Source organism: Mustela nigripes, chromosome 14 (genome assembly GCF_022355385.1).
Source record: "Mustela nigripes isolate SB6536 chromosome 14, MUSNIG.SB6536, whole genome shotgun sequence".
NCBI lineage: Eukaryota > Metazoa > Chordata > Mammalia > Carnivora > Mustelidae > Mustela > Mustela nigripes.
The window spans coordinates 19,047,968-19,074,139 of NC_081570.1; the positions used below are offsets into that span (position 1 = coordinate 19,047,968).

At 53.7% G+C, this 26,172-nt stretch overlaps 2 protein-coding genes across 3 annotated transcripts; both read left to right on the forward strand.

Annotated features, from left to right (window-relative positions):
• Positions 1-2,215: 2,215 nt before the first annotated feature.
• CNKSR1 (connector enhancer of kinase suppressor of Ras 1) lies at positions 2,216-11,342 on the forward strand. 2 transcript variants are annotated; one of them, XM_059376742.1, is made up of 21 exons: positions 2,217-2,332; positions 4,374-4,531; positions 4,616-4,797; positions 5,409-5,493; positions 5,914-5,955; positions 6,041-6,145; positions 6,703-6,762; positions 6,873-6,941; positions 7,283-7,384; positions 7,466-7,536; positions 7,615-7,688; positions 7,847-7,953; positions 8,031-8,061; positions 8,401-8,573; positions 9,104-9,177; positions 9,328-9,399; positions 9,681-9,754; positions 9,915-9,976; positions 10,058-10,157; positions 10,241-10,422; positions 10,684-11,342. In XM_059376742.1, the coding sequence occupies exons 1-21, from the start codon at positions 2,281-2,283 to the stop codon at positions 10,951-10,953; spliced, it is 2,145 nt and encodes a 714-aa protein (XP_059232725.1). In that variant the 5' UTR covers positions 2,217-2,280; the 3' UTR covers positions 10,954-11,342. The 2 variants fall into 2 exon arrangements, with proteins under 2 accessions (XP_059232726.1, XP_059232725.1); XM_059376743.1 differs by lacking the exon at positions 6,703-6,762 and having other exon boundaries at positions 2,216-2,332.
• An 814-nt stretch (positions 11,343-12,156) lies between these two features.
• CATSPER4 (cation channel sperm associated 4) lies at positions 12,157-24,590 on the forward strand. The gene is made up of 11 exons (XM_059377251.1): positions 12,157-12,225; positions 12,349-12,423; positions 12,901-13,044; positions 16,602-16,703; positions 20,259-20,356; positions 20,514-20,634; positions 20,845-20,978; positions 22,228-22,402; positions 23,175-23,386; positions 23,716-23,881; positions 24,537-24,590. The coding sequence occupies exons 1-11, from the start codon at positions 12,157-12,159 to the stop codon at positions 24,588-24,590; spliced, it is 1,350 nt and encodes a 449-aa protein (XP_059233234.1).
• Positions 24,591-26,172: the final 1,582 nt, after the last annotated feature.

The window sequence follows — 26,172 nt, forward strand, 5'->3', positions numbered from 1 at the left end:
GTGAGGGCTGTGTTGCACATTTGGAGCCTCCTGGGTCACCAGTGAGGGAGCAAGGCCTGCAGGGACCTGCGGGGACCTTGAAAGATACAGCCAGTAGTCTGCATTCATGTTCGATGCCCCATGTGAAAATGGGAAGGGGTCAGCAGAGCTGGCCAAGGTCCAGAGACCTGGATTTGTATGTGAAATTATTCAGTGATGACAACTGAAACACACTATAAGAGCCATCCATAGGCCAAGTGCAGAATTTGGGTTTTAGGGCAAGATCATGACAGGCCTTGAAAGCATTGGGGCACTGGTAGGGATTCCAGAGTGACACAGCCAGAGGGCCAAGCCCCTCTCCACAAAATCAAAGCAATAATAACTCCTGTGTATCCTATGTGACAGATTTCAAAGTACTTTGAGCAAATCTTCACTGTGCTAAGGTGTAGATGTCCCTGTTTTAGATGGGAAAAAACAGGTTCAGAGAGGTATTGAGGTTAGTCTCAGTCACAGAGCAGATGGAACTGATTCTGTCTGATTACGAAGTCCGGGGAGTCTCCTGGCATGGCGTGATGATGGTGATGGTGGTGGTGAGGATGGTGACAGTCTAAACAGTATGTTTCAGACTTGTTCAAAGAGAAGGGGTCTTAACTGGGATTCAGAATTCAGGGGCCCCATAAATTTGGATGGGAAAAAATGTTACATTTTTCACTAACTTATAACCCAAATTTACCATTCCCTTCTATATGGATTGACTTATCAATCTTTGTGTCTTTGTCACCTATTGAAATCACAGATATTTTCATATCAAAATATACAGTTGTTCAACGGTCTCCACATTATATATGCTCATGACTATTTCAAAATCGTGATAGTTATTAGCCCACTGCTAAATCACACTCTTTCAGACACTCCTGCTATGTAGCCACCATTGATTGGGCAGCTGTGGCCTAGCAGAGGATCCGTGACCAAATGGTGCATCTCATCTACCCGTTCTCACGCTGGTGACCTAGGCTTCCCCATTATCTCCTGCATTCCCTCTGCTTAGTTGTTAACTGATAAATACGTGCAAAAAGGTGAATCAAAGACTCCCCCACAGCTGAACGTTCTTCTAGGTGAACAACATGCTGATATTGTTACAAAAGGAAAATTTAATAGTCTTATTTAATGCTAATAAACATAATACTGTATCATAAATTTGTGGTGTGTTTTTTTAAAGATTTTATTTTTTTTAAAGATTTTATTTATTTATTTATTTGACAGAGATCACAAGTAGGCAGAGAGGCAGGCAGAAAGAGAGGAGGAAGCAGGCTCCCCACTGAGCAGAGAGCCCGACACGGGGCTCGATTCCAGGACCCTGAGACCATGACCTGAGCCACCCAGGCACCCCTAGGATTTTTATTTTTTTTAAGTAATCTCTACACCCAACGGACATGGGCTCGAACTCACAACCCTGAGATGAAAAGTTACACATTGTACTGACTGAGCCAGCCAAGCACCCCAATCATAAATCTGTGTCTTGTTTTGTTTTAAGATTGCATTTATTTGCCAGAGAGAGAGGGAGAGCACAAACAGGGGAGCAGCAGGCAGAGGGAGAAGCAGGTTCTCCACTGAGTAAGGAGCCTGATGCAGAATTGGATCCCAGGACCCTGGGATCATGCAAAGACAGACGCTTGACTGACTGAGCCACCCAGGTGTCTTATAAATTTGTGGGATGCTTCCAAAAGCACTATTCTGAGAAAGGGTCTGTAGCTTTCATCAGAGTGCCAGAAGGGTCTGTGTGCCAAAAAAGAGGGAAACTAAAAACCCCTGTTCCAAAAAGTTTTAGAGCTGTTAATGCAGGTACTATGCACAGCAGCCCATTTTGCAGACAAAGTGAGGCTGGACAGCTAAGAAGCTGCGGAGGGGACATTTGCAGTCAGGGCTCTGGCTCCCTAACCTCTGTGCTTTGCTGCTGCACTCCCTGCTCACCTTTTTCTTTTCTTTCTTTTTTTCTTTTTTGAAAAGCCTAAAAGTCAAAGTGCAGTTTGGGGCGGGATCCTAGGGTCTCACAGCAGGGACACCGCTTCGGGTCGGGCCGCGGAGTAGCCGGAGGACGCCTGGAGGGCGGGGTAGGAGGCGGGCCAGCGGCGGGCCAATGGCGGTCGCAGCGCCTCACCTGGCGGTGCAAGTTGGGCCCAGGTGTGCGGGTGGCTCCGCCCCGCGCCCGGCCCAGGTCCCTCCCCAGGCCCGACTCCGCGGGCGGAAATTCCTGCGCGGGCGGGACCCGGCGAGAGCAGATCCCAGCGGGCGGTCTCGGCCATGGAACCAGTGGCGACCTGGACCCCCGGGAAGGTGGCAGCTTGGCTGAGAGGTGGGCCTGGGCAGAATCGGGCTTGAGGGGCGCTGCGAGGGGAGAGGGAAAGGAAAAAAGGAGGAGCCAGGTCTGTCGGTTAGTCAACAAGTCCTGTATAGACGGTCTGCCAGGTACCCGGTACTGTGCTAGGCAGAAGGATCGGCGGCATGACCCCGGGGGCCCCGAGAACTCAGAATGGGTCTCCCGGCGCCCCAATAACGCCGGTGGCGGCCAGGGTGGCGGAGGTAGTGTCAGGAAAACAGAGAGACTGCCCCAGCGCGCCCCCGCCCACTCAATCTCCTTTATCTTCCCTCGGCCCCAGAGCTCAGTGGGCTGTTCTTAAACCCATTTTTCAGAAGCGGAAACTGACGCACTGAGCCAGGAAGTGATTTCCTTGGGCTTTGGAATAGGCCCGGTCCTCCTGTGTTTTCCTTTCTCACCACCTTGAGGTTCCCAGTGAGAGAAACAGAAGGCCCAGCCAGACCGAAGGGGTTGGCACAGCCCCACCCTGGGGGCCTCCAGGGAGGACATGCTGGCCAGCGTCAGCCCCGATGGGTGGGAAACGGCCCAGACTGCAGTTAGGAGAGGGAAGGGGAGGGGAGTCCTGACAGCCTTCCTGGGAGGGAAGCTCGCAACGGAGTGGAGGGGAACGGGGGACGCTGCTGGCAGGCTCAGGGCTCAGAGCGACCAGCCCTTGAAAAGCACGGATTCAGGCCTGGAGTCAGACTCCTAGGCCGAGCTCCAGGCCCCTCCCCTCCGCTCACCAGCTCTGCGACCAGAGGTCTCAGTTTCTCCATCCATAAGGTGAGAGAGTCTGCAACTCTCATGAGGTAGACAAAATGAGACAATCATGGCAGGAGCCTAGCCTGTGTGGCTCAGTGTAGGAGACTTTGGGGGAGGAAGGCAGTGCAGCAGGGTCACTGCACAGGGCAGAGGGGCTGTCCAGGGGCTGTATACCTGGAGTCACAGGTTTGGGAACTTGCAGTCCAGTGTTCTTAATGTCACCTGGGGAATGAAGGAGAAATATTAATGACACTCACACTCCCTGGTGATAGAGCCTGACTTGGAATGGAAGGAATTCCTTCAAAGGGTGAGCAAGCTACTTTTTTTTTTTTTTTTAAGATTTTATTTATTTATTTGACAGAGATCACAAGTAGGCAGAGAGGCAGGCAGAGAGAGGAAGGGAAGTAGGTTCCCTGCTGAGCAGAGAGCCTGATGCATGGCTCCATCCCAGGACCCTGGGATGGTGACCTGAGCCGAAGGGTGAGCCACCCAGGCGCCCCGTAAAGTGGGGATGACAGGAGTCACTACCTTCTACACTCAGTATGCACCAAATGTGTTAACATGTAGATTGCCCTTGAAATTTTGCCTAGCCCATGATAAGCTTTTAATAGATATTATTCCTATTTTTGGTCTGCCTTGTCTACCCTGTGCCAGGCATGGGCTAGAGTTCAAGATGAACAGTTATTTATGGCCCAGAACTTGAGGGGCAGTGGGAGCAGGAGAGCCCCGGACCCACTCTGGGGAGTTATGGAAAGCTTCCTGGAGGGAGTTGTATTAAAAAGGCAGGTAAAGTAGCTAGAACTACCCAGGCAGAAGAAATAGCACATACGAAGACCCTGAGGCAAAAGAGCATTCCAGGAGCCCCAGGGAGTTCGTGCTCTGGATCTAAAGTATTGAGTTCGAGGGGCTGTGCCAGGGGGTGAGACTGGAGAGGCAGGTGGCGGCCTGCTCATACAAGGCCTTGTAGGTCCGGGAAAGAGTTTGCTAATGATACAATGGGAGATGTCACTACCATGATTCAGGGAATGGGCCAACTGCTTGACATGTATCCTGTCATTTGGTACGCACTGGATCAGAAAATAGGTGCTTATATTACTGCCATTTCCCAGCTGAGGCACAGAGCAGTTATGTTACTCACTCAGTAGTCTCATCTGTGAAATGGGCAGAACCCAGCCTGGGTCCTAGGATTGTGGTTAGGAACAGATGGGAGAGAAAGGGACTTTGTGGGAGTGAGGAAGTGGCCCGAGAGGCCATGGCAGTCCTGTCCTCCCTCCAGGCCTCGATGACTCCCTGCAGCATTACAGCTTTGAGGACTGGGAGCTGCCCGGGAAGTACCTGCTCCAGCTCTGTCCCCGCAGCCTTGAGGCCCTGACTGTGTGGCCTCTCGGTCACCAGGAGCTCATCCTAGAAGGGGTGGAACAGCTCCGGGCCCTGGTGAGTGAATGAATGGTGGCCACGCTGGCCGAGAATGGGGGGCTGGCTGCTGCCAGGAGATAACCTGCCTTTTTTCTGGTCCAGAGCTCTGGCCTACAGACGGAGAACCTTCAGAGCCTGACAGAGGGTTTGCTCCAGAGGACCTATGCTTTCCAGAGCTTAGTCCAGGGCCACCTGGAAGGCTGTGCCAAGCCCCCTGCTGATGTCCTCAGTGCAGCTGTGGAGCTGGTGCATGAGGCCCGTACCCTCCTTTTCTGGCTCAATAGGTACCTAAAACCCTACTGGGGAGGGGACCCTTCTCATCCTTGACCTCCTCTGCGGCCTGGGAGAGAATAGAGCTATGCTGATGTTCAGATGTTGTGGAGATGGGCAAAGAGGTTATTTGGTCCATGCAGAGGCACTGGGAAGCCTGGGTTCCCATTCACCCCACGGCTCGTCATCATAACTGTCCCGACACTGCATGGAGAGCTTCTCCACTCCCTTCAGCCGCTGCTGTTGGTCCCACAGATGCCAGCTCAAATGTCACTCCTCTGGGAAGCCTTCCTGTTGTAGGTTCTCAGAGCTCCCTACATCTCACAGCTCCTGGAGTTATATCATCATTGATGTAATCATGTGTGTAAGGTCTCTCCCTAGTGCTTGGAATAGGGCCTGGCACATCCTGGGTGCTTGACAGATGAGCCCTGTGCTAAGCTCTGTCGATGTATTAGTTCTCTCCTTTACCCCAAGCAAAACCCATCAGAGCAGATATCCCACCCCCACCCCCACCCCCCCCGCCACCTCCCGTCTGGCAGACGAGTAGTTGCCCATGAGTGGTTCCATGACTGACTGGTCATCAGAGTCCCCTAACCACTGCCCTTACCATCTTGCCCCCTGCCAGGTACCTCTTCTCCCACTTAAATGACTTCTCGGCCTGCCAGAAGATTGGGGAGTTGTGCGGGGAGCTGGGCCAGGCCTTGCAGGAGGTAGGAGAACCAAGGGCCAGGCTTGGCCCAGGCCGTAACAGACCAAGTCAGGCTAGAGCTTTTTATAACCTGTGAATCAGCACAGGATGGCATGTGGGGGTTGGGAAGAGACGGGCAGGAAGAAAGAAGGCCTGACCACGGGGTAGGGGGCGATGGGGGCATGGGGTCTTCTAGCTGGCAGGGGCGGCTCAGAAAGTTCATCTCTGGGGATGGGGGTGGAGCGGGGGAGGGGATGTATGGTGATTTCTGGGGCTTGGCATCAGCAGAACGAGACCCTGGAGCCAAAGCTCTGAGGCCTTGTCATTCTGGGAGGAGACCAGCATTCAGGTCACAGGAAGGGACCACAGGGAAGCCCACCCTTCCCTTGGGCAAAGGCAGTGCTCCTGCCTCAAGGAAGGCTGTTGCCCTCTCTGCTTCCAGGACAGTCCGGCAGCCGAGAGGGAGAGCCAAGTCCTGAGAATTGTGAGTGTGGCTTCAGTTGAGTGGGGGCGTTTGGGTGGCAGTGGGAAGGGACTCGAGGCTCAGCTTCCCATGCCCCCTCCCCCAGTGCAGCCACGTGGCCGGGATCTGCCACCACATCCTGCGCTGCAGCCCCCAGGAGCTGCTGGAACAGAGGGCCCTGCTGGAGCGTGTGCAGCTGGATGACCCTTTGGTGAGCAATGACCTCTCAGCAGCCTTGTCTGGGCCCTGAAATATGGTTCTAGGAGCCCCCGGAATGCTGTACAGTTACGGCTGGAAGCCCTCTTCTGTGCAGCTGGTAAAGGCCTAGAGGACTTAACTGGGGTCTTAGGTCATTAAGTACTTTCTCCAGTCCTGGGGGGCTTTAGCTGATGTGGTCTCAGGGGACACATTCCAGCCCTTGGACACAGATGTGGCAGATTAGGGGACTGGGGAAAGGACACAGACTTAGTTGCTTTAATCTTTGACTGGTTGAAAACACCAGAGTCCCCAGCCCTGCCCTTGTCCTGCCCCAGCCCTACTGATCCCTTCAGGAGGGCGGCTGAGGATCTGAGACCTCATTAGTCAGCAAGCCCAGCCTCTTCCTGGCCCTTATTAGAGGAGGCAGCAGGGGCCCAGAGAGGAGTGACAGGCCCAAAGTCACACAGCAAGTTGGGCAGCACCTACCTGGGGCCAGCTGTCCCCTCAGTTCTATCCACAGAATAATCCTGGCCCCCCAGCACTCAGTGACTATGGCCTCTGCTTGGGCAGGGCCTGGAAATCCATACCACCGGTAACTGCCTGCACTTCGTGTCCCGTGTGGGCCCCCAGGTGAGAATCCTACGTCCTTCTCAGCTGCCCGCCCCAAGGCCCTACTCTCCAGTTGAGCCCGCTTCAGGCCTGTGGAGAGCGAACCCCATAAGCCCCACCCCACATTCCAGGTCGCTGCTGACTCCCCGCTGCAGATCCTTCCCGGAGACGAGATTGTCCAGGTCAATGAGCAGGTGGTGGTGAGTGAGGAGGAGAGGGATGTGGCTGTTCGGGGCAGAGGGGGGTGGGGTTGGGGTGGGGTGGGGAGGTGGTGAAGGGGCTGCTGAGAAAACCCAGGGCTGGTGGGGGTGGGGGGGGCCTCATGCAGTCCCTTGTGGAGACCAGGCTTGTAGGAGCTGCTGTCTGTGAGATGAGCCAGAGTGGCCTTGGCAGGGCCAAGGGGAAGGGGCTGGAGGGGGAGTGGCCGGAGGCTGAGGGCAAGGGTGGGGGGCTGTTGGCTTACTCCAGAGCCTCCTGGGCCGCTGCCTCAGCCCAGGGTCCCTGCCCTGCCCTGCCCTGCCCCGCCCCCTGCCCTGTCCAGGTGGGCTGGCCCCATAAGAACGTGCTGAGGGAGCTGCTGCGGGAGCCGGCCGGGGTCAGCTTGGTGCTGAAGAAGGTCCCCGTGCCAAAGACCCCTCCTCAGGTACCAGTCCCCCAACCCTGCTCCCATCCCGCTTTCAGACCCCTGTCAGCAGCTCCGTCACCATTTCTGGTTGTTCCCCAGACCCCTGCTCAGACCCCGGGCTCCGCACCACTGTCGAGTCCACTGCTGGCTTTCACCCCACTGTCTCCCAGGTAACAGGCTCTGCCGCTGGTGGGTCTGGGCGGGGGTGCCATGGGCTCACTCACCACATCTCCCCTTGCTCTCCCCAGGGCCCCATCCGAAGACGTCTTTGCCTTTGACCTGACTTCAGACCCAAGTCCTGCACCCAGCCCTACCTGGACAGGTAGTTGCAGAGTCCCAGCAGGTGGCAGATGTCCCCGGCAAGGCTTGTGGGATGCCTGGCTCTGACCCTGCTCCCCCCACCGACTCTGAGATCCTCACCCTGCTGCCCAGCCTGGGGCTGGGCTCATGGACCCTTCTCTCTCTCCTCTTTCCTGACAGACTCTACCTCCCTTGACCTTGAGTCCCGGCCCATTCACCCTGCACCTCTAGCCACATACCCAGCAGGGGTAGCAGAGACTCAGGAAGCCCCAGAACAGCCTGACACGGTAAGGGGAGAGCTCCGCAGGGAGGGGTGTGTGGCTCTGGGCCCAGACCCTTCTCTAACCATTTAGGGCCTTTTCAGAGTCCTGTTTCTGGTCGGAAGAAATCAAAAGGTAAGAGACATACTTGATTGGCTGAGGGTCCCCTGACAGGAGCTCTTCAAAGTCTTTCCAGTGTTTGGCAAGACGCAACCCCCCACCCCTGCCCATTGCACACACAGCGTCTCCTCAGCAGCCTGGGCCTCTCACCAGCTCTGTGGCTTTGGGCTGTGGGCTTCTCTGATCTTCCATTTCCTCGTCTCTAAAATGGGAAGAGTCAGCCCTACCTCAGGGGGAGACCTGTAACACTTCAAGCACAGTACGGGTTCAGAAGGATCAGCTGGGAATGCTGGTGCGGGGGGTGGGGGGCAGGTGGGGGTGTCTGATCACCCGGGCCGGGCCGTGCTCCTGCAGGCGTGGCGACGCGGCTGAGTCGCCGGCGGGTGTCATGCCGGGAGCTGGGCCAGCCGGACTGTGACGGATGGCTTCTGCTGCGCAAGGTGCCGGGTGGCTTCATGGGCCCTCGCTGGCGCCGCTGCTGGTTTGTGCTGAAGAGACACACGCTCTACTGGTACCGCCAGCCCCAGGTGAGGCCCCTCCTCCCCCGCCCCATGCACGGGTCAAGGCGGGAGTCAGAGCCACGGTCCTGTCCTTATTCCTCCAGCCCCTCCACCTGTGGTCACAGGCAGGCCACAGACCCCCCCACCCCACCCCAAGCCCTATCTATAAAATGAGCTCGCTCTTTGGAGAGAAACGAATGGATACGTTGTGTGAAAGCAGGCTGAGAAAGGCATCATGGGCAGCGTAGAGAGTCCTGTTCGCTCTGCATATTAGGGCTCTGCAAAGCTCATCGGATAACAGAACAAATGCATAAGCAGTCTTCTCCCTTGTGGCTGTTCTCCTGGCTGCCTTTGGCTCCCCTTTCCTGGCTTAAGAGCCCCCCCTTGGTTGTGTCCCCTCCCCCCACCCCAGATTCCTGCCCTGAGCTCTAGGCACTGGGAGATTTGTGATTGGAGAGCCCAGGAACCACACTCTCCTCTCCCTGCCCCCAGAGCCTGACTGGGCCTCCAGGGTAATGGGACTTCAGGCTGACCCTCACTCTGTGATTCCCCTCCAGGATGAGAAGGCTGAGGGCCTCATCAATGTTTCCAACTACAGTCTGGAAAGTGGACAGGATCAGAAGAAAAAATAGTTAAGTCCTGGAGTGTGACACATGGGGGGCTGGGGCAAGAAAGAGAGGAGGAGGAGGAGACCGGGGGAGGGGGGGATTCCTGGGCAGCCTCCTGGGTTCTGGATGGGCACCACCAGGCTGAGTGAGGCCTCCCATGGCCTCCCTGGCAGTGTGTTCCAGCTCACGCATGACATGTACAAACCCTTCATTTTTGCTGCTGATACCCTGGAGGACCTGAGCATGTGAGTGCCACCTCCCCCTGATACCCCCGCTCCCACATGAGGGCTTGCGAGCCTGGCTCAGGAACCTGAATCCCGAGCCCCACTGTCTGATAGTGGCTGGTCAGGGCACTCACTTCTCCAAGCCTCAGTTTCCTCATCTATAAAATGGGTTAATAAGAGTTCCTACCTCTCAGAGGTGCTCTGCAGATGAAGTTAGAAGATGATAAAGGTGAAAATCCCCTGGCATATGGTAGATGAAAACTCCAAGACCTGTTTGTCCCCCCGCCCCGACCTCCCAACAGGTGGGTACGCCATCTCATTACCTGCATTTCCAAGTACCAGTCTCCAGGCCGGGCCTCCCTGCCGCGAGAGGAAGGTGGGTATCTCACAGGGGTGGGTCCCACCAGGTGGGTCTCAATTGAGCCTCTGTCTCTCCTAGAATGGGGGCTGGAAACTCCAGTGCCCTGGCCTGCTCCCTGGCCTCCCCAAACCCTATGGGCTTAGTGGGCTCCCTCTCTGCTCATCTTCCCCCCCAGACTGCTACAGTGAGACAGAAGCAGAAGACCCTGACGATGAGGCTGGGTCCCGCTCAGCCTCGGTGAGTAGGAGACTGGTGGGGGCTAAAAGCTGACCATAGGGCTCAGAGTGACACCCACCTCTCCGTATACCCTGCCCACAGCCCAGCCCAGCCCAAGTTTGGAGTCCACTCCATGGAGACACGTCACCTGCAGCTACCCCCACCCAGGGCAGCCCACGGACTTCCTTTGGCCCGCCATCAGGTGTTGCGCTGGGGTTCGGAGCTGAGCTGGAGGGTGGGGGAAGCTGGGATGGGCACATCCTCATCTGCTTCTCCCTCCCACAGACAGCAGCGAAGGGGCGCTGGAGGGAATGGTGCAGGGGCTGAGGCAGGGGGGCGTGTCCCTTCTGGGCCAGCTGCAGCCCTTCACTCACGAACAGTGGCGGAGCTCTTTCATGAGGCGCAACCGAGACCCCCAGCTCAATGAGCGAGTGCACCGCGTGCGCGCGCTACAGAGCACGCTCAAGGTCGGCTGGAGGGCACTGGGCATGGGGAGGGACTGGGCTCTGGGCTTTCTGTTCTGGTTGCAGGCCCTGAGCGCTGGGCTCAGCTCTGGACTGGGCCAAGTTCTAGGTTCCTGGAGCCAGCCTCTCAATGTCAGGTTTGGGGCTAGGCGGAGCCAGGTGCTAGGTTCTAAACCTGGACTCCAGAGTGAGCTCTGGACTTGGGCTCTGGCCCCTCTCTCCACGTGATCATGACCCCTTAACCCCCCCCAACTCTCTTCACAGGCAAAGCTGCAGGAGCTGCAGGCCTTGGAGGAAGTGCTCGGTGACCCGGAGCTGACAGGAGAGAAGTTCCGGCAGTGGAAGGAGCAGAATCAAGAGCTCTACTCAGAGGGCCTGGGAGGCTGGGGAGTGGTGCAGCCTGAGGGCCCCTCCCAAGTCCCGAGCTCTGACTCCAGAGAACAGTCTTCCCACCCCCTGCCCTCTGACCCTGAGGAGCAGTCCCATCTCTGCCCCCTGACCCCAGAAAGCAACCTCCGACCTCCTGACCTCTGACCCTGGTCCATACCCTGGCTCCTGACCTCTGGCCTTGAGGACCACCTCAGCCCCCAAGTCCTGACATGTCCAGGACAGAGCATCCCTGGGTTCTGTTCAGGGTTGGAAGTAGTCTGTGTGTCACTCCCAGAGGCCCCCCTTTGCCCACGTGTCACCATTTCTGCTCCTCTCTCCCTTGGAGTGGGTCAAAGTGAAGTGCACTCTGTGCCATCTTCTTTCTTGCCAATGAAGGAGTGGCAAGCTGGGCTGAAATTTCTCCCCCCTCATCCTCCCACCTGTGGGGCACAAACCTGTCCCCCTCCATCTCTGGCCCTTCTCCCTTCCCCAAACCAGTCTTGTATAGGTGCTCATGGTACACACACACTTTCAACAAAATAAAATCAGTTTATTTAAAATGAATCTGCGTGTGCCTTTGTATATTAGAACCCCGAATCTGCTCCCGCAGGGGACAAGGATGGAAAGTATCAGGAGGACATGAATGTAACTAGTCTTGGTAACTAGTTAGTCTTGGTAACTAGTAGTTGGTTGGGAACTAACTTGGTAACTAGATAATCTTGGCAACTAGGCCACCATGTGTGCAGACCAGCGGCCTGGGCCCTGTAGCTGAAGTCTGTGCCCGTCAGGATGCGGAGTTGCTGATCCATGACGAGTGAGCGCTTCCACGTAAGCATCTCTCCAAGCACTTCGGAGATCAGGGCTGCTCTCCTGCCTCATCCTCAGTGGGGGCACGAACAGCAACAGACGGGCCTTTAACTCTAGACGGAGAAGCACACCTTGCATAGAAGGACAGGGTGAGCAGCCCTGGGGACTGGGGTCATGGGCGGCATAGCTGGTGGGAAGCGGTACAGTTTGAGGTCAGCTGGGAGGAGGGCCTCGGGGCCTCTCTTCTCTCCTCCCAGTCTCACCTCTAGCTCCTGGACCTGAAGAAGGGACAAGCCCCGTGTCTCCAACCAGGCTGCACAAGAGCCCTGACCTTCTCCCATCAGCCTCTGACCTCTGACCGCCGCCCAGCCCCTTGGTGTCCCTGGCTCTGTCCGTGGGGTACCGAGGGCAGTCAGTGGGAGGAGCTTTTCTCGGTTTCAGAATTCCTTGGTGGAATGCAGACAGCTGGAGGTCACAGAGTCCTCTATGATATCACCACGAGGGGGAGCAAGACCACTTGGAAAGAAGTTTCTTTGACGGGTGGGAGGAGACTGAGCAGCTATGATAGGTAATCAAGACAACTGGTGGCAGCAGTGGACCGATACCAGTATTAAACCTTTGACTATCCTGGTAGGTGGCCCCTTCCTCGGTCCACCCCAGCTGGGCATGCCAGGGAGGGGCAGGGCGCAGGGGCATCGCCCTGGGTCCCAGGGGCTGCGGCTGCACTGATGGGCGCTCTGCTGACCGTTGCAGAGGGCCCCTGATGAGCCCTACGCCCGGCCAGAGGAGCAAGTCCTCATCAACCGCCAGGACATCATGAGCACCAAGGTAAGGAGGAGGCTGGGGCGGCGGCCTGCAGCTCCTCCCCTGCCTCCACAGTCAGCCTTGTGCCGCTGCATCCCAGGGACCACGGGCTGCCATCATAACTCTGCCCCTTCTAGTTTCTAAACATCCCCCTGAGGACCCTCCCGGTGGCCCCTGCAGTGACCCCCTCATGGCATTGTAGTACCCACCTGGCAGTGCTCCCCATGGGAGCCCCGTATAATGACAGTCACTTACCAGCTGAGCCCTCAAAGGTCTCCCTTGCAATGACTCCCACAAAGATTCCCCAGCAGTCACCCCCTTTCAATGGCCATTTAGGTAGTGATCCCCTACATCGACACCCCCATTTCAAGACCCCTCTCAGGCAGCTTCTCCCCCTAGAGCGGCCCTCATCCAGGGGCCCCCATTCACTGAGAACAAATGTCCAGGCCAAGGCCTCCCATGTGACGCCTGCCTGAAGGAAGGTCCCCCGCCCTCTCCCAGGATGCCTGGGACATCCAGGAGTTCATCACTCGCATGTATATCCAGCAGCTGCTTCGACACCCTGCCTTCCAGCTGCTGCTGGCCTTCCTGCTGGTGGTCAACGCCATCACCATTGCTCTGCGCACCAACTCCTTCCTTGGCCAGGTGGGACTCCAGCCTGACCTCTGCCCCCACGGATCTAACAGGGGGCCTGGGCAAGCCACTTTCCTCTCTGGGCCTCAGGACCCTTACCTGTTCATGACGGTTGCATTGAATGTTCTTCACGGGCCTGCCAGCTCTGACCTTCTAGGAAATTAGAGATCAAGGAAGACTTCGTGGTGGAGGGGGCCCAGACTTGTAGAGAGGGTGGGAGAAAAATAGTGTGAGCAGAGGCAGACAAATGGGTGCCTGGCGGGGGAGGGTATTCCAATTTAATCAAAAGTCACTATGAGTAGTTCTAGGTATGATCACAGTAGACCGAATGCTGTCTCAGACACAAGCATGTCATTACGGATACCTGAGTGTCACGGAGTACGTGGAAGTTCAAAGTAGGCATCGAACCTGCCTAATCTTACAGTTAGGGAAGGCTTCTTGGGGAAAAGAATGCTTCAGATGGGAAGAAGGAGTAAGTAGGAGTCATCCAGGCAGAGAGAGGTGGGAAAGAGTGTTTACGGATAGAAGAAAGATCTTGTGAGCAAGTTCTGTATGTCCATCTTGAAATCCAGTATGCTTTTGGTCTTATCCTTGATGTGTGTGGGGTTTTTTTAAAGATTTTATTTATTTATTTGACAGACAGAGATCACAAGTAGGCAGAGAGGCAGGTGGGGTGGTGGGGGAAGCAGGCTTCCTGCTGAGCAGAGAGCCTAATGCGGGGCTCAATCCTAGGACCCTGAGATCATGACCTGAGCTGAAGGCAGAGGTTTAACCCTTGAGCCACCCAGGTGCCCCTATCCTTGATGTTTTAATTTCCTACAAGGAATATGCTACATATATGAACTGCGCCATTTGAAATCCATATTGTAAAAGCGTCCAGTGCCATGGCTGATGATTTCAGAGAAGTAGTCAGCAGCCAGCTGTTGGAGGGTCTTTAAGTTATCTTAAGGATGCTGGCCTCTACCCTACGTCATTGGAAAGCCAAGGAATGGTTTAAAGCATAGAAGTAACCATGATTTAAACACATGACCAGACATGTGTTTTAGAAAACTTACACTTGCTCCCACAGGGTGAAACACAGAATGGAGGGAGCTGGGAATGGGAAAAGATGGGCCAGGCAGACTGTGTTGTGTTCAGTGAAAGGTGGTGGGACTTGGACTTGGGCAAGGGCCATGGGTGAAAGAGGTCATGTGTCTAAAGCTCTGTAGGAGTCAAATCCATGGGCCTTCCTGACTGGTCTTTTTCTTTCTTCCTTCCTTCCTTCCTTCCTTTCCTTCTTTTTTTCTTCCTTTCTTTCTTTCTTCTTAAGATTTATTTTCTTGAGAGAGAGACAGAACAAGCAGGGAAAGGGAGCAGAGGGGGAGGGGAGAGACTCTCCACTGAGTGGGAAGCCTGATGTGGGGCTTGATCCCAGGACTTCAAGATCATGCCCTGAGCCTAAATCAAGTGTCAGAGGCTTAGCCGACTGAGCCCAGGTGCCCAGGCGTCCCCGATCACTATTCTTTCCAACAAACAGTAAGCGCTTAATGTATGTACACTGTTTAACATACCTTATCCTCTCACACATGTAGAGAAAGGGAGAGCAAGGACTCACATTTCTGGCTTGAGCAACTGTGTGGGGACGGTGCTGATTTTGGGATGTGGGGGACACAGAGGGTGTGGGGAAGATGCTGGGGTCAGATTGAGTTGAGTGGTGTGGTGGTTGGAGGTACCAGGGCAATATCCACACAGAGAGGTCTAGGGAGAGGTTGGAGGTCAACTCTGAACCAAGAGATCAGGGATAGAGATGGCAGCGTGAGGGTTGACAGCATCTGGGTACGTGGTGGCCAGAAGCTAAAGGAGATGAGGCCACCTGAGGAGAGAGTGTCCAGTGAGAAGGGAAGCACCACAGGACAGAGCTCTGAGGAGAGCCTTCGAGTGAAGACAGAGAATGGTGGCGGCCAAATGAAAGGAGAATAAGGAGGGGTGGGCAGAGGAGTGGGAACACCCGGGAGAATGGGCTGTCGGGGAGGGTGGGGTGCAGGGCCAGAGAAGGTGAGAGAGGAGGCCAGAGAAGGATCATGGAGCATCCCTCAGGTTCAGTTCTTGTGGCCTTGACAAGAACGGCCTCTGGTGTGGTGGAGGCAGAAACCCAAGATGGCCGCTTCTACCCCTCACAGATTGCGAGATGGGTCCAGACTGCAGACACCAGGCTTCTGAGATAGAATGAAGCCAAATGAAAAAGAAGGAAGTAAAAGTTGTGTGTGTGTGTGTGAGAGAGAGAGAGAGAGAGAGACAGACAGAGAGAGAGAGAGGCGGGGGAGGGCAGGAGGAAGAGAGAGTACTCTGCTGCAAAATACAAAGCACATCCATCTTCCCATGGGTCCTGGTCAAAAATGCTGATATGTGTCCATGAAGGTAAAATCCTAGAGGCCTGTGAATGTCAGACTGGTTTTGACCTGGTTTAGACCCTGTAGGCCATCGGGAGCCATGGCAGGCTTGTGGGCAGAGGAAGCAAACTCTAGAATCTCATGACTTGGAGAAGGCAGGAGGCCTACTCAGGAAGGTCACGTAGTAAACAGTGAGGAGAGCTGTTGCCTCCCAGGGCCAGCGGGATGGAGCTGAGGGGACAGATGATGGGAAAGAAAGTTCTTCCTTGTTGTAAACAGACATCCCTGGCCTGTGATGCCCTTTGGGAATGTGGAACAGGCAGCGGGCTCATAACCTTAACCTCCCATCTGGGTTTAAGGAGCTCTGCTCAGCCTCTCATGAACCAGAGGACATGGGTGCTGGTAAGGTGGGGGAGTCAGGAGGCCTCTGTGTGTGGCAGTGAGCTTTGAGGCACTGAGTCTGGACCATGGAGGTAAAGGAAGGGAAGAGTCTTTACAGGAATTTTGGTAACTGCCAGGGTGGAATCACAGGTTCTCGGAGCCGTTAGTGGGGTCACAACTATAGTTGGGTCAGTATGGTATGAGAGATTGGTGGGGAAAGTGAGTTGGATTTCAAAAAGAATTCAAGGTCATCAAGTCATCCATCCATCCATCCATCCATCCATCCATCCATCAGTCCACCCAGGGAACTGGACCCAGGAGGAAGGGGGATACACAGGAGTTTGGCCAGGCTTTGTCTGGGGGATTTGGGAGCTGGAGAAGCAGGAGTGGCTGGGACAACCAGAGAAGGAAGGATGAGGCTTGTATCTGCCCTCTCGGGGGCAGGGCCTTTCTTCCCAGTCCTGGGGACTGTTCTACCTCTCCCAAACCCCTTTCTTGCGTGTCCCTACTCTAGAGGTTAGGAGGGAAAGTTTATAGCCAGACAACAGTCTTTCTTGCTAACTATCTGACCTTGGGCACCTCTCTGATTCCTCCTCTGTGACATGGGAATAAAACCTACTTTGTAGGAGGGGGTGATGCTAACATGAACGGCCCATGTACATGGAAAATGTGCTCTAAAGGGCGCCGCAAGGATATTGAGGCTGAGAAGCAGCAGGAATACAGGCCTTCCTTCCCCCGTGGATGCCCGTTCTCTCCGGCCTCCCCCAGGCTCTGCTCCACTGACCTCTCGGCTCCTCTTTTTCTCTGTCTTCCATATAGAAACACTATGAGTTGTTCTCTACCATAGATGACATTGTGCTGACCATCCTCATCTGTGAGGTTCTCCTCGGCTGGTTAAATGGCTTCTGGATTTTCTGGAAGGTAAGATCCTGGGCCCTCCTGCCCTTTCCCCAGCTCCTCCTTAGGGACTGTACCCCAACCCTGTGCTTCTGCCCCAACAAGCTGAGAATGCGTGTGCATGTGCGCGTGCATGCGTGCGTGGGTGTGTCTGTGTCTGTGATGTGTAGAAAGAGACTGACTATTTCTGAGATGTTTGTCTGAGATGCAGCAGAAAATAATTTGTCCTAGAAGTGCATCCTCCCTGGGTTCCAGTCCCTGGATTAGTCTTCCCCAGTTCTGTGATCTTGGGAAAACCTTGCTTTGCTTACCTGAGAAATGGGCTTGAGAGTCTCCACCTTAATTTACAAGGTTCAAGAACAGAGGTCAGCAGACTTTCTGCAAAGGGCCAGGTAAGTATTTTAAGCTCTGTGGGCCGTACAGGACCTGTGACAGACACTGACCTCTTCCCAGAGCACAACTGCCCTGTAAACAGTCCAGACATGCTGACCATGGCCGTGTTCCCAGGAAGCTTTATTCACAGACACTGAAATTTGAACTTCATATAATTTTCACATGTCACAAAGTACCATTCTTTTGATTTTGCCCCCTAATCATTTAAAAATATAAAAACCATTCTTAGCCTGAGGGTCTTACAAAAAATGGGCTACTGGCCAGATTTGACCCAGAGGCTGTAGCTTGCTGACCCCTGTTCGGGAGAGTGTCAGAGCTATTTGGGTGGGAACAGGTCTTAATGCTACATTAAATGAGACTCAAGCTTTGCTTCACTAGGACTTCTGCAGTCAAGTGGTTTCTGAAGTCAAGGGATTTATTTTGCCTTTGGGCATGTTTGAGAAGAGGCTTTAAAAAAACCTATCAGGGGGGCGCCTGAGTGGCTCAGTGGGTTAAAGCCTCTGTCTTTATCCCAGGGTCCTGGAATAGAACCCCGCTGCCTGCCTCTCTGCCTACTTGTGATCTCTATCTGTCAAATAAATAAATAAAATATTTAAAAAAAAAAAAGCAACACCCCAAAACCTATCAAGGAGCACCTGTTTGGCTTAGTCAGTAGCATCTGACTTCAGCTCAGGCAATGATCATCCCAGAGTCCTGGGATCAAGTCCTGAGTCAGGCTCCCTGCTCAGGGGGAGCCTGCTTCTCCCTCTCCCTCTGCTGCTCCCCACCACTCACATGCTCTCTTACTATCTGTCCCTCTCTCAAGTAAATAAATAAAATCTTAAAAAGAAAAAAAAACAACAACAATCGGGGGCCTCAGTTGGTGGAGTGTGCAACTCTTAATCTCAGGGTTGTGAGTTCAAGCCCAACGTTGGGTATAGAGATTACTTAAAAATAAAATCTTTAGGGGTGACTGGGAGGCTCAGTTGGTTGAGCATCTTGATTTGATTGAACCCAAATCCTCTTGGTTTCGGGTCAGGTCATGATCTCATGGTGCTGAGATGGAGTCCTATATCGGCTCCCTGCTCAGTGGGGAGTCTGGAGACTCTCCCTCCGCTCCTTTCTCCATGTGTGTGCCCACACACTTGCTTTCTCTCTCTTAGATAAATAAATCTTTTTATTTATTTTTTAAAAAGATTTTAGTTATTTATTTGAAAGACAGAGATCACAAGTAGGCAGAGAGGCAGGCAGAGAGAGGAAGGGAAGCAGGCTCCCTGCTGAGCAGAGAGCCCAATGTGGGGCTTGATCCCAGGACCCTGAGATCGTGACCTGAGCTGAAGGCAGAGGCTTTAACCCACTGAGCCACCCCGGCACCCCAATAAATCCTTTTAAAAAGTAAAAATGAGGGACGCCTGGGTGGCTCAGTGCATTAAGCCACTGCCTTCGGCTCAGGTCATGATCCCAGGGTCCTGGGATTGAGTCCTGAATCAGGCTCCTTACTCGGCAAGAGAGCCTGCTTCTCTCGCTGCCTCTGCCTGCCTCTCTGCCTGCTTGTGTGTACTCTATCTCTCTCTCTCTGGCAAATAAATAAAATCTTTTAAAAAAACATCAAGTACTGGGTGCCTGGGTGGCTCAGTGGGTTAAGCCGCTGCCTTCTGCTCAGGTCATGATCTCAGGGTCCTGGGATCAAGCCCCGCATCGGGCTCTCTGCTCAGCAGGGAGCCTGCTTCCCTCTCTCTCTCTGCCTGCCTCTCTGTCTACTTGTGATCTCTCTGTGTCAAATAAATCAATAAAATCTTTAAAAAAATCAAGTACTTATACCTTTTATAAAAATAAACATTCATTTATTTTTTTATTTTTTAAAATATTTTATTTATTTGACAGACAGAGATCACAAGTAGGCAGAGAGGCAGGCAGAGAGAGAAGGGGAAGCAGGCTCCCCACTGAGCAGAGAGCCCGATGAGGGGCTCAATCCCAGGACCCCAGGATCATGACCCGAGCATAAGGCAGAGGCTTTAACCCACTGAGCCATCCAGGCGCCCCTCATAGTGTGTATCTTGCAATCATAAGTTAATATGTATGTATCTTAGTCCTCCCTTTCCTTTGTCCTCCCTCCGTTTGTACTTGGCTTTTGTCACTTAATGGATCCTGGCAACCTTTCTGTATCAGTACACGGAGATCTTTCTCATTCCTCTTTTTTGACTATGCAGTGCTCACTGACTAAATGCTCCGTGTTTTACTCAGCAGTGTCTCATTGTCGGACACTTTAGTGGTCTTCAGCCTTACACAAATGGCATTTTGTACTTGGATCAGAGTCTCCATGGTTCACATTTTAGAAGTGGGATCACTGGTTAAAAGCTAAATGCATCCATGGTTTGCTACATAAGTTTCCATCTTCAGTGGCTATGCTTGAACTTTTCATACATGGGAGCTTCCTTCCTCTGTCCCTATTCCTCTATGACTTTATTCCTTGCTGGACAAAGGGCTTGTAAAAATTCCCTGTGTCTCTCTCTCTCTTGCACAGTGAGAGCTAGTCCACTTCTAAATTGGCTACCGAAGCTGTATTCTTTAATGGTTTTCTTGGTTTTTATTTTCATCTTTTTTTTTTTAAAAGATTTTGTTTATTTATTTGACAGAGAGAGGGACAGATCACAAGTAGGCAGAGCAGCAGGCGGGGGGCGGGGAGCAGGCTCCCTGCTGAGCAAAGAGCCCGATGTGGGGCTCGATCTCAAGACCCTGAGATCACGACCCGAGCCGAAGGCAGAGGCTTTAACCCACTGAGCCACCCAGGCGCCCCATCATCTTATTATTAATTGTAGCATGTGTCACACAAAGCCTGGAGCGCCCAAACCCTCTTCTGTCCCCTAACTGTAGGTCAGGGCCATTTTCAGCACTGCACTGGCCAAGGCCAGTGCTCAGCTTGGGAATCAGCTGTGTGTATGAGAGTCTCCACCGTGTGTCTCTGAGAATACACTTGGCTGTTGACATACACAGGAGACAACAAGTGCCTGTGTGTTTTGTGGCACATTTGCGGGGCAGCAGGAGAAATAACAGCAGTGGATAGCGATGACTGGCCCTGCCCTGAGAAGAACATTGAGCTCCCCCATCCTTGGGGTGGTGGGAGGGCAGACCCAGGATGTCCCCACGGGCTGGGTCTGATAGACACCATTGGGGCTGGCCCACCTCCCCATCCCCCACCACCCCCAGGACGGCTGGAACATCCTCAACTTCCTTATCATCTTTACCTTGCTCCTGGGGTTGTTCATTAGCGAACTCAATATCAACACTATCACCTATACCCTCAGGTGAGCTGGGAACTCTGGGGAAAAGAAGGGCACCTGTCTGGATCCCGGGAGAGAAATGGGGTGGGGATCGTCTCTGCCCCTCTGGGCAGGTTGGGGGTAAGTGGGGCGGAGGGGCACGGGAGGGGCCGAGGGGCACCCCTGAGAGGCTGTGCCATAGGGCACTTCGTCTGGTACATGTGTGCATGGCGGTGGAGCCTCTGGCCCGGATCATCCGTGTCATCCTGCAGTCGGTGCCTGACATGGCCAACATCATGACCCTCATCCTTTTCTTCATGCTGGTCAGTGCCCTCCCCCACCCCCAGCTGCTCCCTTTCCCTGACCAGAGCCCCCAGGTCACTGGGGACTGGGGGGAGGGGGTGGATAGAGAAGAGGAGAGGCCTCTGAGCCTGAACCCCTGGATTCCCTTGGCAGCTTTGCATGGCAGCTGCTTGCCCTGTCTCCAAGGTGGTTGGGTAAAGTTCAGGCATCTTCTTTGGTCTCTCCGGCAGGTGTTTTCCGTGTTTGGGGTCACTCTCTTTGGTGCGTTTCTGCCCAGGCATTTCCAAAACATGCAGGTTGCTCTGTATACCCTCTTCATCTGCATCACCCAAGATGGCTGGGTGGATATCTACAATAACTTTAAGTGAGTGTCTGTAGGGTATCTCTTCCCCCCTCCCCCGACCCCCAGTGGGACAAGGCAGTAGGAGTGGAGATCCAGGGCTTAGGAGGAGGATGGCCCAGCAGGAGGGGGCTGCCTGGGCCTTCAAATCAGGGAAAAGGAGACCCCCTAGGACTGGTCTTGGTTTTCTCGAGGCCTTGTCCCCCTTTCGAAGTCCTACTGCAGACCCATTCATGAAGATGGCCCCTGTCATGCTAAACAGCTGGGTAGCGAGACCTTGAGCAAGAGAGCAGATCTGTGGTTTCAGGACAGCCTCCCAGTCCCCATTCGAGCCCATCAAACTGCCTGGACTCCTGGGAGTCTCATTTCATTCATTCATAGAGCCGCTGCCCAAGGTCATTTTTGGCCACAGATGGCCACCAGGTTCCGTTCTTTATGTCTTTTCCTTTTACATCTCAACCCTACTTGTTTCCCGTCCCCTCTAGAGAGTAGATCTCTCTGACTGATACCTTTTTTCTCTTGAGGGAATAGAACAGTTGGCAAAGGGCTTCTGCGGGCATTGCCCAGTATGATGTAGGCAGTGGAAAAATCACAGGGTGAGCAGTAAAGGTAGACTGAAGGCTGGGCTTTTGAGTCCTTGCTCCATCACACTAGCCATGCAACCTTGGACAAGTTACTTCATCTCTCTTCTAAGCCTCAACTTCTTTCCCTGGCAGTTGGGAATTGTAATAATTAACTATATCTGAACTGCTATGATCAATAGAGAAAAGCTGTATAAATCTCTTAGCATAGAGCCTGGCACAGAGTGTATATATACATATGTGTGTGGTGGCGGGATGTATGGAAAGAGAGAGAAAGGGAGAAAGACCTTCTTACTTAGGAGATTCATAATAAGGTATTAAGAATGGATGGGCTTTTTTCCTGCATATATCACTTCTTCCTTCTGATCCTTCTATAATGAGCTTGAATTACTTTTGATAATAAGAAAAACATGAATAAAGAGTATAGCCAATAGATTAAACTTGATAATGCCGATGTACAAATCCCCACCTTGGAGGGCTGGCTTGAGGCCTATGCTCTGTCCCTGGCAGGACAGCAGGTGCTCAGCAAAGAGTGGATCCTTTGACAATCAGAGCAGGCACTAGATCTGCCCAATAGCAGTGAGGTAGCAGAAGTCCCGGGAGGTCTTGAGATATTGTCCACATTTCATAGATGGGGAAATGGAGACTCAAAGGACCAGGGCGGTGATGGGGCCCCTGCCTGTCATCTCTAGGATAGGGACAAGAGACTATGCAATGGAGATTGGGGGCGCCATCTACTTTGCCACCTTCATCACCATTGGTGCCTTCATTGGCATCAACCTGTTTGTTGTCGTGGTCACCACCAATCTGGAGCAAATGATGAAGGCAGGAGAGCAGGGGCAACTGCATCAGATAAACTTCAGTGAGGTAAGTGGGCTGGGGAGGGCAGAAGGGAGGAGAGGGTGAATGTATAGGTGCTGACTGGAGCACATGTATGTGTGTGTGTGTGTGTGTCCATGTGTGCATACATGCTTAAGGGCCTAGAGAAAGTCAAGCCTGAGACGTGGGGACAGCATCCCCCACCTTGTGTGCCATCTGAGGGGTGTGGGTTCCCTAGATGTCTGGTTTCCATGGCAACTCAAAACGGAGTGGCTGGTGGCTGGGTAACCTTAGGGCAGGTAACCAATCTAAACCTTGACGTCTTCTTCCGTAAAATGGGAATAATAATAATATTGCTCTCATAGGACTATTATGAGAATTATGTGGATAAATGAACAGTAGTGGGCACACAGGTAGAACTCCTTAAATGTTAGTTACAGTGTTATTCATTCATGGGTAGGACTTCCAAAATGTTGGTGGAGTGGAAGGGGAGTACGTTCCAAATGTTGAGGGGTGGGAACTATGACTTGAGAGTAGGTAGAGCTTTAGAGGTTGGTTAGGTAGGATTTATCAGGAGTGAAACTGGGTGCTAAGTTTTGAAAAGGGATGAGAATTTTCCAAGAGGTGGAGGAGGGGGTAATGCATTTGAAGCTGAGCTCCCGCAGCAGGGTGGGAGGGCTAAGATTGGTTGGAGCTGAAATGAAGGGCATTAGAACCCTGGTGTCCTAAGAGACTCATCCTCCCCCAAACCAAGCGGGAAGGGGCTGGGGGACGGGTGCCGGCTGAGCTGTCTGTCTCCTCTCCATTTCCCTCTTCCCAGGGAGGCAAGCAGGAGCTGGATGAAAGTAACGAGCTGCCGGTGGTGCACTGTGTGGTTGCCCGTCTGGAGATGTCTGGCGTCCCGCAGGAGCCACTGTCGGGGGGCCACCTGTCTAACCTCTCAGAAAACACCTATGACAACTTTTGCTTGGTGCTCGAGGCAATACAGGAGAACCTGACACAGTACAAGGAGATCCGAGATGAGCTCAACACGTAGGGCGGGTACTGGGGGTACCCCCAGTCCTGTGAGTCCGGGCTGAGCGGAGCCTCAGATTTTTCTGGCTTCACGCCCTCACCATTTTATAAGGCGGACCCTCCGGCTCAGAGAGGTTTCAATGACTCGCTGGGGTCGGTGGGTGGAGGAGCCGGAATCCAGACCTTCCTGCTCCTTCCATCTCACACGAGCGCGCAGCTTGGCTTGGATCTCCATAGGAGCGAAGGGGCAGGGAGGAGCGGAGTGGAGGCCAGGGAAGAGCTGGGAGGGCAGCCTCGCTTCTTCCACTCGCTCAGCCCTCGGAAAGTACTCACCCTTCCGCCCGCAGGATAGTGGAGGAGGTCCGCTCCATCCGCTTCAACCAGGAGCAGGAGGAGGAGCTGTTGAACAAGCACTTGTCACTGAACCTGTCGGTGGTGAGCGGCTCCTCCCTGGACATCCGCGATATGACCTACCAGCAAGACTTGATCACGGCACTCATCAACAGGGAGAAGGTGCGTGCAGCTTCCCTCTCCTACCCAGCAAGTGCTAGCCCGCCTCGCACCCCCAGGCCAGCGTAGCCTCTGCCCCATGAGCCAAGCTTTCTGTCTGCTCCGAGATCGGATCCCCTGCTTGGACCCTCGCATGCCCGCGGCAGCCTCGGCGGGTCCCTTCAGTTCCACCCCTTCCCCCTCTGAGAGGCTCTGCCTCTACCCCTCATCAGGCTCCTCCCACTGAGTCACTTAAGTCCCTGTCTCCCTCAAACCTACTACTCCTTCTTAGGGTGGTAAGAACCAACTCCGTTTCTGCATGGTGGCAGATACCTAGGCTCACTGTGGGCAGAGGACCCCTGGGTTCACACTAGAGCGCCCCAGAACAGCCTCCTCCAGAGGGAGGAAGCTTCTAAGGAGAAAAAGGCACACACCCATTTTCCATTTTCCTTAGTTTCTTTCTCTGCTTCCCATACCACCTGAGGGGGCTAGAATGACCCAGAGCCTTGTGAATGTCCACAGCTGCCAAGCTTGGAGAGGACACTAGGCGGCTAGAGTCAGACATAGGAAGGACTTCCCTGGGAAGCCCGGTGGCGTAGCTGGTAAAGCTAGCAGAGGGGAGTGAGGGGGTGTATGCCATGCGAAGCTGGGGGACTGACACAAGCCCCTTGGTTTGCAGGTTCAGGAATCCAACACAAACGTACTCCTTAACAAAAACAAGAGTAGCCGCTGAGAGGCAGAATGGGAGCCAAGGGGCCTGAACACACACACCCTGCGGCATTTTCCTGCATCTCTATGTGACTTGGCACAGTCTGTCCTGAGCCCACCTTCTGCCTTACACCTAGGCAAATGCCTGGGGCTGTGAAGGGGGTGGCTTCTCCAGGGCTTGTGTCTGTGAGCCCCAGGTCCGGAGGAATTCAGATGGAGAAGGATGTTGGATGAGAGAAGGAGCCCCACAGCAAAGAAAGAGCGCGGAAAGGGAGTGATGGCCAAGGCAGCCAAGATTAGTCCTAAGGATGGACATCCCTGGTCCCCTGCTTTAGGCCAGAGCTAGCTGGGACCCAAGTTGACCTAAGCACTTAGAGGAGAAAGGTGAAGCCAGTGGGGCCAGGAATCTATGTATTGACAATAAAGTTTTGTGTTGGGATCAATATGTCTGACTGATAGATCTCCAAACTTGGGCCAGTCTTGCCCCTTAAAAGACTTCTGATGGGAGAGTTACTGACTGCCCTCTAGAGCTTTCCAGTCTAATGGGAGACAGAATGTACCCTGAAAATTTCTGACTTAATGTAATCTCCCCTTAGTGTTCTAAATTTTTATTTTTGGCAGGGGAGGGGGTGGGAATCTGGTTCTCATGGTTGGGAGCCCTAGTCTGATGAAGGAGTCAGCCCCAAGGTAGAGAAGACTGGTCTTCATTCTGGGGGGCGGGGCTAGTTTGATGAGGTCACACCAACCAGTCATGCAGGTACAGCTTTACAGAGGAGAGGAGCCCTGGAGCTTGCTGGAAGGTCGCAGAAAGAGTTTGTGGGTCAGATGAATGAGATCTGGTGGGATACTTGGGACCTGAGAGGTCTCCTTGGGACCTTCACACTAAAGACTATCGAGAGCCACAGCAAGCTCCTGAGCTAGGAATGCAGGAATCTAAGAAAGCTGTGGCAGTCATAGGCTGCCCCATAGAAGACCTGCCCTGGAGGGCTGGATTCTTATCCTTGGGTAAGTCATCGGACCTCATTTTCCCCAGGTGTGCAGTGGAGAGATGGTGAGATTGATCTGCAGCTCTAAAATCAAGTGGCCAGCTCTTAGCCCAAGAGTTGGGAGACCAGTAAGATCATCCATGTCATTGAGACTCAGATTCCCTGGTGTTGTGCTGGGGGGAAGGCTGGAAGGCCCAGAGTTTTGCCCAGCTGGTCAGCAAAGGCTGACAGAGGCCTTGGGAATATTTACCAGTTGGAATGGGAGTCCCCAAAGGCCCACTCATTGCAGCTGGTGGGAAACTTCACCTTCCATCCACCTCTTGTCTGCATTGGTTCCAGCCCTGTAAAGTCCCCTGGGGCCAGCTAGGAAGGAGTCTGGACAATTGGGGACAGGGGTGGTAATATACTCAAGCAGAAGAGAGATGGCACCAGTGCCAGCAGCACCTCGCTGTCTTGGATCACCTGCTGTCTGTTCCCCTGTTTGAGCTCAGTGCTCTCCAGGACCATCAACAGCAGGACCATGGGTATCCAGTGATTTTTGCGACTACTGCCATCTCTTTGGAAGGAGACCTTAATCTTCCTGGTGAGCACCCACATTATACCTTTTCCATCTATCCTGCT

Excerpts from the sequence above, each read along its gene's own strand:
- CATSPER4 (XM_059377251.1), top strand. The coding sequence starts at position 12,157 with ATGATAGGTAATCAAGACAACTGGTGGCAGCAGTGGACCGATACCAGT. Across the intron at positions 20,979-22,227 it reads GATATCTACAATAACTTTAA|GATAGGGACAAGAGACTATG; the intron begins GTGAGTGTCTGT and ends TGTCATCTCTAG. Across the intron at positions 23,882-24,536 it reads CACTCATCAACAGGGAGAAG|GTTCAGGAATCCAACACAAA; the intron begins GTGCGTGCAGCT and ends CTTGGTTTGCAG.
- CNKSR1 (XM_059376742.1), top strand. The coding sequence starts at position 2,281 with ATGGAACCAGTGGCGACCTGGACCCCCGGGAAGGTGGCAGCTTGGCTG. Across the intron at positions 7,537-7,614 it reads TTCACCCCACTGTCTCCCAG|GGCCCCATCCGAAGACGTCT; the intron begins GTAACAGGCTCT and ends TGCTCTCCCCAG. Across the intron at positions 8,062-8,400 it reads TGGTCGGAAGAAATCAAAAG|GCGTGGCGACGCGGCTGAGT; the intron begins GTAAGAGACATA and ends GTGCTCCTGCAG.